General features: G+C 38.5%; 1 protein-coding gene across 1 annotated transcript; it reads right to left on the minus strand.

Moving 5' to 3' along the window:
- Nucleotides 1-475: 475 nt before the first annotated feature.
- Nucleotides 476-2394, minus strand: LOC130100476 (protein NLRC3-like). Its single transcript, XM_056265951.1, has one exon. The coding sequence runs from the start codon at nucleotides 2328-2330 to the stop codon at nucleotides 498-500; it is 1833 nt and encodes a 610-aa protein (XP_056121926.1). The 5' UTR covers nucleotides 2331-2394; the 3' UTR covers nucleotides 476-497.
- Between the last annotated feature and the right edge of the window lie 10783 nt (nucleotides 2395-13177).

Below are 13177 nucleotides of genomic sequence, written 5' to 3' on the forward strand. Positions count from 1 at the left end.
AAGCATTTAAAATATCTAATTACTGGGAGAAACAGAGGGACAACTAATATATGATGTGAAAATATACTGTACTTTATTTATTAGCCTGTTTTATAAAAATCTCAATGCTTTATACTATAACCTTTCAGAATTTCATCTTACTTTTTGGAAATATAAATAACATCTGTACCAAATTACATTCTTCCCCCCAGTTTGGGTATATGAATAAAATATGCCATTTTTTTCTTCCTCAAGTATGATTATGTGATAATATATATATAATTATATATAAACCATACAAGTCTGGTGTATCATATGATACAAAACAAACATGCAAACATTTTTCCATGGTATTTTATATTTTGTCTTAAGTTGTGATAAACACTCCACACACACACACACAAAAACACAAAAAGCTTTACGGGTATAGCTTCATGTTTATGATGGGGAATCCCTATAAATGTAGATAAATGTTTTTTTCAGATGAGAGCTAAACATGACAAAATATATTAAAAGACTTACAGGGCTGTTTTGGAGGCTTTAATGACTGCCGATAATCTAATGAGACACTCGTCTGATTTCTTGAATTTCTGAAGCTCAAACTCCTCCAGCTCTTCCTCTGATGTCAACAACACAAAGGCTAAAGCAGACCACTGGGCAGGTGAAAGGTCACCAGATGAGAGACTTCCTTTGCTAAGGTGGGTCTGAATCTCGTTCACCAGAGTTTGGTCGTTCAGTTCATTCAGACAGTAGAACAGATTGATGGATCTCTCTGCAGGAAGATTATCTTCTAGTTTCTGCTTGATGTACTGAACTATCCCCTTGTTGCTCTGATCAGTGCCGCCTCGCTGTGTTAACAGACCTCGTAAGAGTCGTCGAACTATTTTCTTGTTGCTCCGGTCAGTGCCGTCTCGCTGTGTCAACAGACCTCGTAAGAGTCGTCGATTGGACTGGAGTGACAGACCGAGGAGGAAGCGAAGGAAAAGGTCCAGGTGTCCATTGTCACTTTCCAGCGCCTTGTCCACTGCAGTCTTGAGAAAATCAATCATGGTTTCATTTCTGTTTTCCTGTTCTGTAGACTCATGATCAAACACACTTGTCTTGTTGATGTCTAGAAACAGATGTGCATAAAGGGCTGCAATAAACTCTTGAATGCTCAAGTGAACAAAGCAGTACATGGTCCCAAGAACGAGCCCTGTTTCCTCCTTAAAGATCTGGGTACACATGCCTGAGTACACTGATGCCTTATAGACGTCAAGACCACAGGCTTCCAGGTCTGTGTCATAGAAGATCAGGTTGTTTCTTTCCAGCTGATGAAATGCCAGTTTCCCCAGTGAAAGGATGGCGTCTTTATCCCAGGAAACATCTGGTGTGTATTCTCCATCATACTTTCGGCGGCTCTGCTGGATCTGAAAGCGGAGAAAGTGTGTGTACATTTGTGTCAGAGTCTTGGGAGTGTCTTCAGTGTTTGATTCCTGCAGTGTTTTAGAGATCTCATCAGCCTGAGTGTTTTTCACATCATTATTTCTCTTCTCCACCAGAATGTTCTGGAGAACAGTGGCTGAAATCCAGCAGAAGACTGGGATGTGGCACATGATAAAGAGACTCTTTGATTGTTTAACATGATCTATGATTGTGTTGGCTTGAATATCATCCTTGAATCTTTTTCTGAAGTACTCTTGCTTTTGTGCGTCGCTGAATCCTCGTATCTCTGTCAGCCGGTCGATACAGTCAGGAGGAATCTTACTGGCAGCTGCTGGTCTGCTGGTGATCCAGACGAGAGCAGAAGGAAGCAGATTTCCCTTCATGAGGTTCGTTAGGAGAACATCCAGAGAGGCTGGTGACGATACATCACGCCACGTCTCATTACAATCAAACTTCAGAGGAAGGCGACATTCGTCCAGTCCATCAAGGATGAACAGGACTTTGAACTGATTCCTTCTTGTAAGGTTCAGTCCTTTTGTCTCTGGGAAAAATTTAGTTATAAGGTCCATCAAACTTAGTTTTTCTTTCTCCTTTAAGTTCATCTCTCTGAATGGAAGAGGAAATATGAAGCTGATATCTTGATTTTCTTTTCCTTCAGCCCAGTCCAGAACAAACTTTTGCACAGAGACTGATTTCCCGATGCCAGCGACTCCTTTTGTCAGTACAGTTCGGATCTCCTCGTCTTGTTCAGGCGCTTCAAACAAATGTGTGCATTCAACCTGTATCTCTTGTGCTTCATGATGTCTGGAAGCAACTTCAATCTGTCTCACCTCATGTTCAGTATTGACCTGTTCACTGCCACCCTGAGTGATGTAGAGATCTGTGTAGATGTTATTCAGGAGTGTGGAGTCACCTTGCTTCGCCATTCCTTCAAACACACATTGATACTTCTTCTTTAGGCCACATTTCAGCTGATGAATGAGGAACAGCTCACCTAAACACAGGAACAGAAAATAGATAGTTTTAGTCTTCATTTTCTCTCCTACATTTATAAGAGACAATCAGACAGATGATCACGAGTCTCTTGCCTTCTAGAGCATCAGCAGCTTCATCTTGCTTCATCTCTCTCAGGTAATGTAGTGTGAGATCAAGAGCTGCTGATTTGATACTGGATCTGTTCTCATTAAAGTCCTTCACAAAGTGTTGTGTGTTCTCATGTTGTAATATTTTCTTTAACTTCTCCAGTTCATTCTTCAGAAATGTGATTATTTTGCTCTCAAGATCCTACAAACAAAAGTAAGAGAAAAGACAGAATAACATAATTTAAGCCAAATTGTACATCTACATTTGGTCAACACTATTTATTCAATAATTATAAATTCATGTACATAAAAAAATCCAGTTAAAAGACTAACATGCTAACCAAGTTGTGCTAAAAAGTGTTTAAAAGGAAAAAAAGGAGATGAAGAAAAATTTAATTAAATTTCTTTGTTCAATAACATATTTGTTTTTTAGAAATATTAAACATTTATAAAAATGTGTTTTCCTACCTGGAAGATCCCAAGAAGATTGTCTTTGAAATTCTCGTGGTTCCTGTGAGTCTGAAGGACTGAGTCTAATGTCTCATATTGAAGCCTGTAATCACATTAGTAAAATAAAATACTAACTGATATTTTACAGAAAGAGAAATAAGCATTAGCTGTGAATACTCTGACAAATATTTGATCTAAACATGTTTCATTATTGGTATTCACTGATACAACTTTTAAACACAGTAAACGTGTGACAAAAAATTAGTAACACAAAATACCTTTTATTAGATGATGGTGTTTTCTCACTGAACTTTGGTGGATCATCTTTAGACTGATCACTCTTCAGAGACACAGAGCTGGACACATGTGAGCCTGATCTTACACTGATGACACAAAGAACAGAGAGAGAGAGAGAAAAAACACTTTACTTCAGGAGATACTTTAGTCTAATTTGAAAACGTTTAATGTTGCAAATAGTAATCAAATGCAGTGTAGCTGTGTTACTGGAATGAGTTTCATAAGGTTCCCAGGAATTGAGTTTTATTGTGATTTATTGTTTTATTCAGTCAAGTTCAATCACATAAACTAGTGTGGACAAATAATAAAACCCTATAATGTAATGTAAACACACAAAATACCTTTTATTAGATGATGGTGTTTTCTCACTGAACTTTGGTGGATCATCTTTAGACCGATCACTCTTCAGAGACACAGAGCTGGACACATGTGAGCCTGATCTTACACTGATGACACAAAGCACAGAGAGAGAGAAAACACTTTAGTAAAGGAGGATCAACTGTGTCTGAAACACATCTGTGTCTTTATCTAATCCTCCACAGAAACACACACACACACACACTTTACAGTTTTATAGTTAACCGTCATTTTATTTACTGGCTCACATTAGTTTAACAATTTCTTTAATATACATGAGAGAAATTAAATATGTTGAGAATTTACAAGATACTTGATCATAATTTAAGAGAACATGTCAAGTTTTTATTTATTGACAGAAATAGAGAACAGAAATGTCTGTGCAACACAGTTTTGTTGAATTAAATTAAGTGTATAGTTGTTTTCTAATGTCTGTCAATAATTTTATGATCTAAAATCTAAAGTAATTTATTTGGATTAGTTCAGCGTCTAGAAGATTATTAACAAATTATTAACTGTGATATTTTCTATAGAGCAAACAGGGCTTTATAGACAATGTCAGTGTTAATTTAAGAAGTTAAAATTGAAGTTGTGCAAAGCATTTGTAAATATAAAACAATGCTTAAAGTTGTGTTATTGACAGGGAAACACAAAGTCCAGTGGAGTTTAAACTGAGAGTGTGAAACAGACGCAGTCTCACCTGTGTTTCTCTGAGAGACTCATCTGAGAGAGAGAGTCCTTTCCTCTTTCCTCTGACATACTGCAGCTAAACTGACCCTGAAAACTGATCAGCACTGCTTTCTGAAAACACTCAATCCTTCAGCATCACCTGCAGATCACAACATTTACACACATCAACAACATCTTATTGAAGACAATCATGAAGAATAAAGAGTTATCATCAACAACAGCAACAGCAAAAACAATCTATCAAATAAAGTGAGTTACAAACAAATATATTGCGATGTAAAATAACCGAATGGTCTTAATCATTTCTGATTGTTTAATGAGTTTAACTGACTCTGAATATGAATTCATTGGGGAACAGAAATGTACACTGTGCTGGGAAAAATTAACCAAATTTGTTACATTCTCTATTACAGTATAATATCATATTACCATCATATTTACCCAATCTTTATTAATTGTTGAATCGTTAGCCATTCAATCATTACTTCAAGTTCACAATAATTGATTGAGTAAAAGTAACCAGAATTATAATAGACATACTGTATAACTACTAATCACAATTGCTGAACTGAAATATTCATTTTAATAACAGCAGATTGTTGTTGATTGACGTTAGGCTTCATCTGTCTGTCTACTGTAAATGTCTGCTTCAAAAATACTTTCGATTTCACATCACAAAAACAAAAGCCTAACACGGAAGAGGAAATGGGAGAAAACTTTTTAGAAACATATTCGTGTTGAATAATCCTTTATCAATAAATTTGTATTTTTACTTCAAAAGATTGTAATTTCTGGCATATTCTTCTTCTGTTCGGAGTAGCAGAAGAACAGCCTTCTGTAACTTCACATTTAAATCTCGCTTAACAATATGAAGTTCCTAATAACTACAAATGACTGTAATGGAGAATGTCTTAAACTTACTTGCAGTCTTGTCCACTAAGAAGAGAATTTATCAGTATTGTAAACTCAGTAACGCTTGTTGTCAGTCCGCGCGCGTCGTTCTCAGAATCTCTCGCTGGTCTCGATGGATTGTGGATTAAACACATAAATGGCCGCGAGTGTTATTAGATTTGGTAGGCATTGTGCTAAATTGACATCTGTAGACATGTTTTCTGAATCATAGATAAAAACAAATCCAGTGAGCGACAGGTTTAGGTGTGGACAGGTGTTCCTTTCGTTTTGCTCTTCTTCGTGTGTTTTACAGGAGGGTTTGGAACAGCTGAACAGTGTCACACCGACACCTACTGCACTGGAGCGGGATATTATACCACATATATCTCTAAATCCTGTTTAAAACCTCTTAAATAGACATTTCAATAGTGCATCTGCTATATTCCCTGTTTCTGGACTATTATCTAAGATGCTGGAAATTGTAAATGGCTGACATCCCCAGCTGAAGACGTAACCGGACCAGACCATATTCGTCGTAGCGACGAACCACATAACGTTCCAGCGACGTAACTTTGTGATTCCCACACTGATCTATATAATAGCTTGTTTGAGATGCGCCTTGCCTCGCCTGAAATGTAGTCGAGAGTAGGCGGCTGCAGTGAGAGGAGGAGTGAAAAAAGCGCAGGCAAGCCGGACAGATCGCTCTTCTCGCAGTGGATCTGACACCTGTGAGATCAAAGGCGGATATCGCGGGATTCACACTCGTGCACGGTGTTGCTAATAAACTGGATGTATTTTAAGTTTTGTTGCTTGAATATGAAAATAAATATAATGAACAAGACACCCAAAGTACTTATTTAATTCCATTTTAAATAGGCCTATATGTTTATGAATCATTTTTTTTCTTTACAGATATGTGTTTTTATTTTTATTTATTTTTTAAAAAATTACATCACATAGATCTCTGCACGCACCGCACAGGACGGGCATCCGCGTGCAGTGAAAGCTCCAACCTGTTGACATGGGTATGGTAAAAAATATGCACTACAAACGGAGTAGGCCTATGTGTAAACCCCTTATTTACAGTGCACACATCTGCGGCGCATTATGGCTCCGACAATGTTTTATTCCTACCTTCACGCGGTGTCAACTCACACCGGGAGCATTTCCACGTGATTTGCCGATTTGTGGGCGCGATCAGCTCCGGTAGCCGTGTCGCAGCTGTAAACGCGCCGCAGACGTGTGCAGTGTAAATAAGGGGTAAATAAGAGGTGAAACAGGTGTACATTAACCCATACAATTTGTATTATGCATTTCCTGGACATGTTCTTGCTAACTAATCAAATACTTGAACAGACTACTGATCTATCTGTAAAAGCTAAATTTTAAGTTCACAATTCACATATAGGCCTACTTAATTTTTAGTAAGCAGGGATAATTTCCGACTTTAAACAAATACCCATTTAAATGCTTAGGATGTTTGCGTTGTAAGACTGTTCAGGGAGACTTTAGATTTAAAGACGGTGTCTCGTTATGCAATGTTTTCTCAGTCAAATCATACAATTTCCTATTGATTCAATAGAACGCGTGAGCTCACTAGGGAATCACAATATGGCGGCGCGGTGGCTTCACTGTTTATGACGTCATGAGCTATCCAGACATTCTATATAGATCAGTGGATTCCCATAATCGTCGTGGCGACGTTATAGTGGTACGTGGCAAGAAAGTGATGAGTACGTCTCAATGACCAAACTGGTATGTTGTGAGGACGTAACATCAAAGGACCGTGTTAGTTGTAGCAACGACCAAAATCACGTAAAAAAAAAAAAAAAAATCAGCAAGTGTGTTACCTGTACGATTGTGTGTGGCCTATATGCACCGCATGCATCAATGTGTCACACACGTGTGCCTCAAGAATCAATCAACTAGAAAACATTTATATAATTTATTAATCAGCAGTTAGTTAATGACATTTTCCACAGTAAGCTAATAAAAAATTAACATATCATTTTCAACATAGGCCTATATATATTTTAAAAGTTAACAAAGTTATTGAGAAGTGAAAATTTGGCATATACATTAATTTGAATTAATTTGATCTTACTTTAAGGAAAAAAAAATGAAAACCAATGAAAATTTCTAATGAATCAAAAAGTCTTCGTCTTCAAAAAGTAGGAGTGTTTCATCATCGTCATCATTCTGCTGCTGCACACCTTTTCTCTGGTCCTGCTGCTGCAAAATGAAAAGTATATTTCAGTTTTATACAATTAATTGCACATCATTTTTTTCACTTGACTTTTACATTTGTTGAAATTAAATGTTAGATTCAGCTGGTCAATATAATTTATTTAAAATATGATGGTTTCATTAGGCCTATATTAATTATGTAAGATAACTATGACTATACTATATAAATCCAGTAATTGTATTTACTAAATGGCTCAAATGCAGGAAACAAATACATGCAATAGTGAGTTTATTAGTATTAGCGGATTAAAAAATAGGATATAGGGATTACGTGAGAACACCAGTTCTCTTCACACTTCATCACAATGGCGGCGTGAACCAATGGATGTTGAAAACACTTCAGCTGCGCTGTGTGAGTAACCATGAATCATATCTTTCATTCTAATATTTTATTTGTTGATTGTCAGATGTCAACTATATGTACATTATGACGAGGTGAGATGCGCTAATCATGTTAGCTAATAGTGTTCTGTTCTTTAGACCGACAGACGAACATCATAAACCAACTTTATTATACTCCAGTGACAAAACATACACACGTGACTCTGGATGTCATTATATCAGATGATCCTTTAAACACAACATTTGAGTTTCATTTAACAAACTTTCAGCATAACTGCAAAATTATTCAACACATTTTCACAAATGCATTTATACTTATAAACAATTGCATTTCAACCCATTACCCAACCAACAATGCACCTACATTGTATTAACTCTCAGTCTTTGTATTTTCCAGGTATTTTTGCAATTCTTCCAGACCTTGTACGGTAAGCTTGCTCTTTCTCTACGCTTTCATTACCATTTCTTTCATTTGAAATGTCCTTACTGTCAAGTACAATGCTCTGTGATGCATCAACCGACTGCTGACTATCAGTATCATGTCAACGCTTTTCTGTTGAAAAGTCTGTTTCTCTTGTTTTCCTTAAGAGCTTGTGATTTCGTCTGAACAGCTTTCCATCAGGAGTCTTTACTATAAAAGAACAACAGAACAACAGCTGGCTTCCATGAATCTCCTTTTTTCATTCGTATTCCTTCTCCAGGTTGCAGATCAGGTAAGTATTAGCCATCCTGTCGTAGCACTGCTTCTGTTTCTTCTGTCTCTGCTTGAGTTGCTCATGCACTTGCAACATTGTCTCCATGATGAGCAATGCAGATGATGTTGGTAGCTTCGCCCTGAGACGTCTCCCCATCAGTAATTGTGCCGGTGATAATCCTGTCCCTTCCATCGGCGTGTTACGGTACTCCAGCAGTGCTATGTACGGATCACATTGACTACTCTGCGCTTTCTTTAAGAGATTTTTCAAGAGAGCTTGTCCATTAGACTGTGCATAACCAGGACTTGAAGTCACATGCTTGAATCCCCATTCCTCTGCAAAACTTGAAAATTCAGCACTTGCATACTGAGGTCCATTGTCAGATACTACTATATCCGCAATTCCATGTCTTGCAAAGATGGACTTCATTTCCCTGATGACTCCACAGCTTGTCGTGTCCCTGAGTAGTTTTACCTCAATGTACTTTGAAAAGTAGTCCACTCATAACAGAAATGCTGAACCACTATGGTAAAAAATATCGGTACCTATTTTTTCCCCAAGGTCGCCCTGGCACTTCATGTTGGAACAATGGCTCTTTTTGATTGTTGTTCCTGTTTTCATTGCAGGTCGCACATCTGGATCCTGCATCCTCAATTTGTGTCGACATACCGGGCCAGTACAAAATGTCTCTGCCTCTTGCCTTACATTTGACAATTCCCAGGTGTGACTCATGTATTTTGTTGATCATTTCTTGTCTCAGCTGATTTGGAGCAATGAGCTTATTTGCTTTCAATAACAGACCATCTTCATAACTGATTTCCTCTCGATATGTCCAGTATTCCTGTATTGATCTTGGAATCATAGATCGTTCTTTCGCCCATCCATTCAGCACTGCCTTTTTTAACATTTGCATCTCTGCATCCTCTGCTGTTGCTTTTCTGAAAGCATCCAGTTTTTCTTCTGAAATAGGAAGTTGTGACGTAATCCAGTTCACTGCTAGATCCTCTTCCAGCAGATTTTCCTTCTGTTCGTGTAAATATGCACGAATTAGAGCATCTGCTATGTATAGTCCCTTACCAGGTTTGTACATCACCTTCAGATTGAATCTCTGTAGCCGTAAAAGCATTCTTTGTAATCTCATAGGAGCCTGATGCAGCGGCTTCTTACTCTCTAATGGCTTGTGATCACTTTCAATCATGATTTCCTTTCCGTACACATACTGGTGAAATCTCTCACAATCATAAACTATGGCCAACAACTCCTTTTCAATGTGTGCGTATCTACGCTGACAGTCGTTCAGAGCTCTCGAGCCGTAAGCCACTGGCCTTCCTTCTTGCAGAATCACAGCTCCTAGTCCTTCTGAACTGGCATCTACCGACAACGTGACCGGTTTGCTCACATCACAGAGTTTCAAAGTAGGACTTTGAGTAACCAAATATTTCAGTTTTTCAAAACTTTGCTGTTGAGCATCCTCCCAGTGCCACTCTGTCTCTTTCTCCAGCAATTTCCTCAAAGGTGCACTTATGTCAGACATATTGGGAATGAACTTTGCCAGAGATTGCACCACTCCCAGAAATCTTTGCAGTTCTGGCTTGCTTTGTGGTGGTGGGATTTCAGTCACTGCCCTTACCTTTCCTTCATATGGCTTCACTCCTTGAGCACTCAGTATGTGTCCGATATTTGATCTCCGTCATTCTTATTTTGCACTTGTTCCTGTTCAGCTTTAAATATTTTTTTCTTGCACATTCCAGCAGCTTTATTAGCCGTTCATCATGCTCTTGAATGGCATCTCCCCACACCAGCAAGTCATCGATGATATTTACCACACCTTCCAGTCCTTCTATCATTTGTGCAATGGATCTCTGAAAGACTTCTGACGCTGATGATATACTGAAAGGTAACCTAAGAAAACGGTATCGCCCAACTGGTGTGTTCATTGTGCAAAGCTTTGAGCTTTCATGATCCAGCTTTATCTGCCAAAACCCTTGATTCGCGTCTAGCACAGAAAAGTACTTTGCATTTGGCATTCTTGAGACCACATCTTCTACTGTCAGCATTGGATAATGCTCTCTTTTTATTGCCAGATTAAGATCTTTAGGATCCATACAAATGCGCATTTTCTTCGATGTAACTACAGTTGCCATGCTGTTGACCCATTGAGTTGGCTCAGTTTGCTTTGCGATGACCCCCATCTGCTCCATTCTCTGTAGTTCTTCAACCACTTTCTCTCGCAGAGCTACAGGTATCCTTCTCGGCGCATGCACAACTGGTCTGATATTTGGATCAATTTGTATGTGGTGTTCTCCTGGTAAACAGCCTAGTCCTTCAAATAGATCGTCAAAATCCTTGAGAATGTCTCTGCTCTTTTCAATTTCACACAGTCTTTTAATCATGCCCATTTTTTGACATGCAGATCGTCCTAGAATGACAGGTGCATCATGCTTCATTATTTCAAACAGGATTTTGTATTTCTGTCCTTTACACACAATTTAGTGCTTTCTTGCCCAATGGCGCCATCTTGTGTCCAGAATATGTAACGAGTTTGCTGCTGGACCTCTGCAGTCTCCCTGCTGTGTTTAGCAACTTGTACACACTTTCTGACATGACATTACATTCAGCTCCGGTATCCAGTGTCACTTTTACATCATTCTTGTTTATCTGGATTGTCTCGATCCATTGTTCATCCTCATTACTTGAGTTGATGGACATTACATTTCTTTCTTTTTCCACTGTTACTGTACCAATAAACATGTTACCATCTTGTTCAATCACGTGCATTCTTTTACTCTGACTCTGCAGGTCTTAGGAATTACACATCTTTGCAAACTGATTTTTCTTCTGACAAGACTTGCATGTTTTCCCGTAGGCTGGGCATTTCTGTACTCGAGCTTATTACTGCATTCCTTTCTCATCACTGACGTCTGCTCTGATTTGGTGTCTATTTTCTGTGGCTTTATGGATTCAACTTTGTGTACAGTTACTTCATCATTGAGTGCTTTCATCTGACTCGACGTGATCTCGCTGGCCCTGCAAATGTCTATGGCCTTTTCCAATGTGAGATCCGTTTCTCTTAGAAGCCTGCCTTTTAGTTGATCCTCTCTTATGCCACATACAATCCTATCACGAATTAATGAATCGTGGAGATCACCAAACTCACAGTCTTTAGCTTTGCTTTTCAGATCCGTGACGTACATGTCGATTGTTTCAGCCGGCCCTTGCGATCTCGTGAAAAACACGTCTGATGTACGGTAGGTTTTTTCGAGGCTCACAGTAATTTTTAAACTTGTCTTTTAGTACTTGTATTTTATTTTTCTCCTCTTCTGAGAACTCAAATGTATTACATACTTGTATAGCCTCTTCCCCCGCCACGTGCAGAAATGTAGCACACCTCACCGTCTCAGACTTCTCTGCTACTCCGCTAGCTAGCGAGAAAAGATCGAACCTCTGTATCCAGTTCCTCCAATTTTCCGAGAGATTTCCTTGCAGGATCAATGGCGGCGGTGGCTGTAACTGTGCCTCTGTTTCTGCCTTTATATCCGCTTTATTCTGACAGCATGTTCTGTTCTTTAGACCGACAGACGAACATCAGACCCTGTGTCATCAACCAACTTTATTATACTCCAGTAACAAAACATACACACGTGACTCTGGATGTCATTATATCAGATGACCACTAGATGTCCTCATGACCTCATATATGTATAACATATCTAATATGTTACAATAGCACGAGATCCAAACTCTTGTTTTACCTAACGTTAATTAGATTCGAATGAGTTGGAATAGTTCAAATTCAAACCTGCCTCAAGCCTAATGGACCTAAACGACAGACTGTGAAATGTTCCACTCACATGTACAGTCAGATGTTCTTTGTTTGTGTAAGTAAATCGAACCAGTGACTAAACGGTCAACTTCACATTGTTTCTACTTTTACTAAGTGAACTGAACATGTCATCTCCCTTTTTTAAATGATATAACGTTAATTAGAATATAACGATAACAACTATTTTACAGAAAACTGCACCAAAGGAGCTTATATTCTGACACTTGCTGGAGCGTAAGTGTGTCTGCCACAATGGCCTCCACTGTTGCTTGCTGGACTCTAGGATTGGACATCATCACTGCCTCTGGAATATTAAATTCCATAATTATGCAGCAATGGTTTAAAAAGTACTGGTAATACAGGTTTTTGAGTCACTAACATATTGGACTTACTTTTTATGACCTTCATAATGTTCAGGTTTTGCAGTGGTCTCTTCCCTTTCTTCCCCTTCAGACTAAACTCCTTCCAGACACTGTAGGAGGCCAGTGCCCGCGTCACCCGCCGGGGGTTTTCCCCAGGGTTTGGACCTGCAACAAGACTGAAATGGTGTGTCTACAAGATGGAATACATTTTCAAAATGGTTTGTTATTTAACTTAATTCTAACACTTTTTTGGCATTTCACGGGTAGTTCACAATTAACATACCACTCTATTCTGAAATGTCTCATTCAAATAAAGGTAACAACTAAGTTTCTAATTATGTTTTGCATTTACCATTCTTCGGGATGTCTCTAGGAGGCGCTGGTCTTAATGATGCATCAAGAATTGTATAATCTTCAGGTCTTGATTGCGTTAGTGTGGTTTGTTTGTTTGGTTTAAATGCTGGGGGAAATGGCAGCTGAGGTTCCACTGTAAATTAGAAATGAAATGTACTGGTATTGGTATCAATCAACTAATGA

This window comes from Rhinichthys klamathensis, unplaced genomic scaffold (assembly GCF_029890125.1).
Source record: "Rhinichthys klamathensis goyatoka isolate OS25496 unplaced genomic scaffold, OSU_Roscu_1.1 h1tg000011l_1, whole genome shotgun sequence".
Taxonomy (NCBI): domain Eukaryota; kingdom Metazoa; phylum Chordata; class Actinopteri; order Cypriniformes; family Leuciscidae; genus Rhinichthys; species Rhinichthys klamathensis.

What these genes read in the sequence shown, in the direction of transcription:
- LOC130100476 (XM_056265951.1), bottom strand. Translation starts at nt 2,330, where the DNA reads ATGGCGAAGCAAGGTGACTCCACACTCCTGAATAACATCTACACAGAT.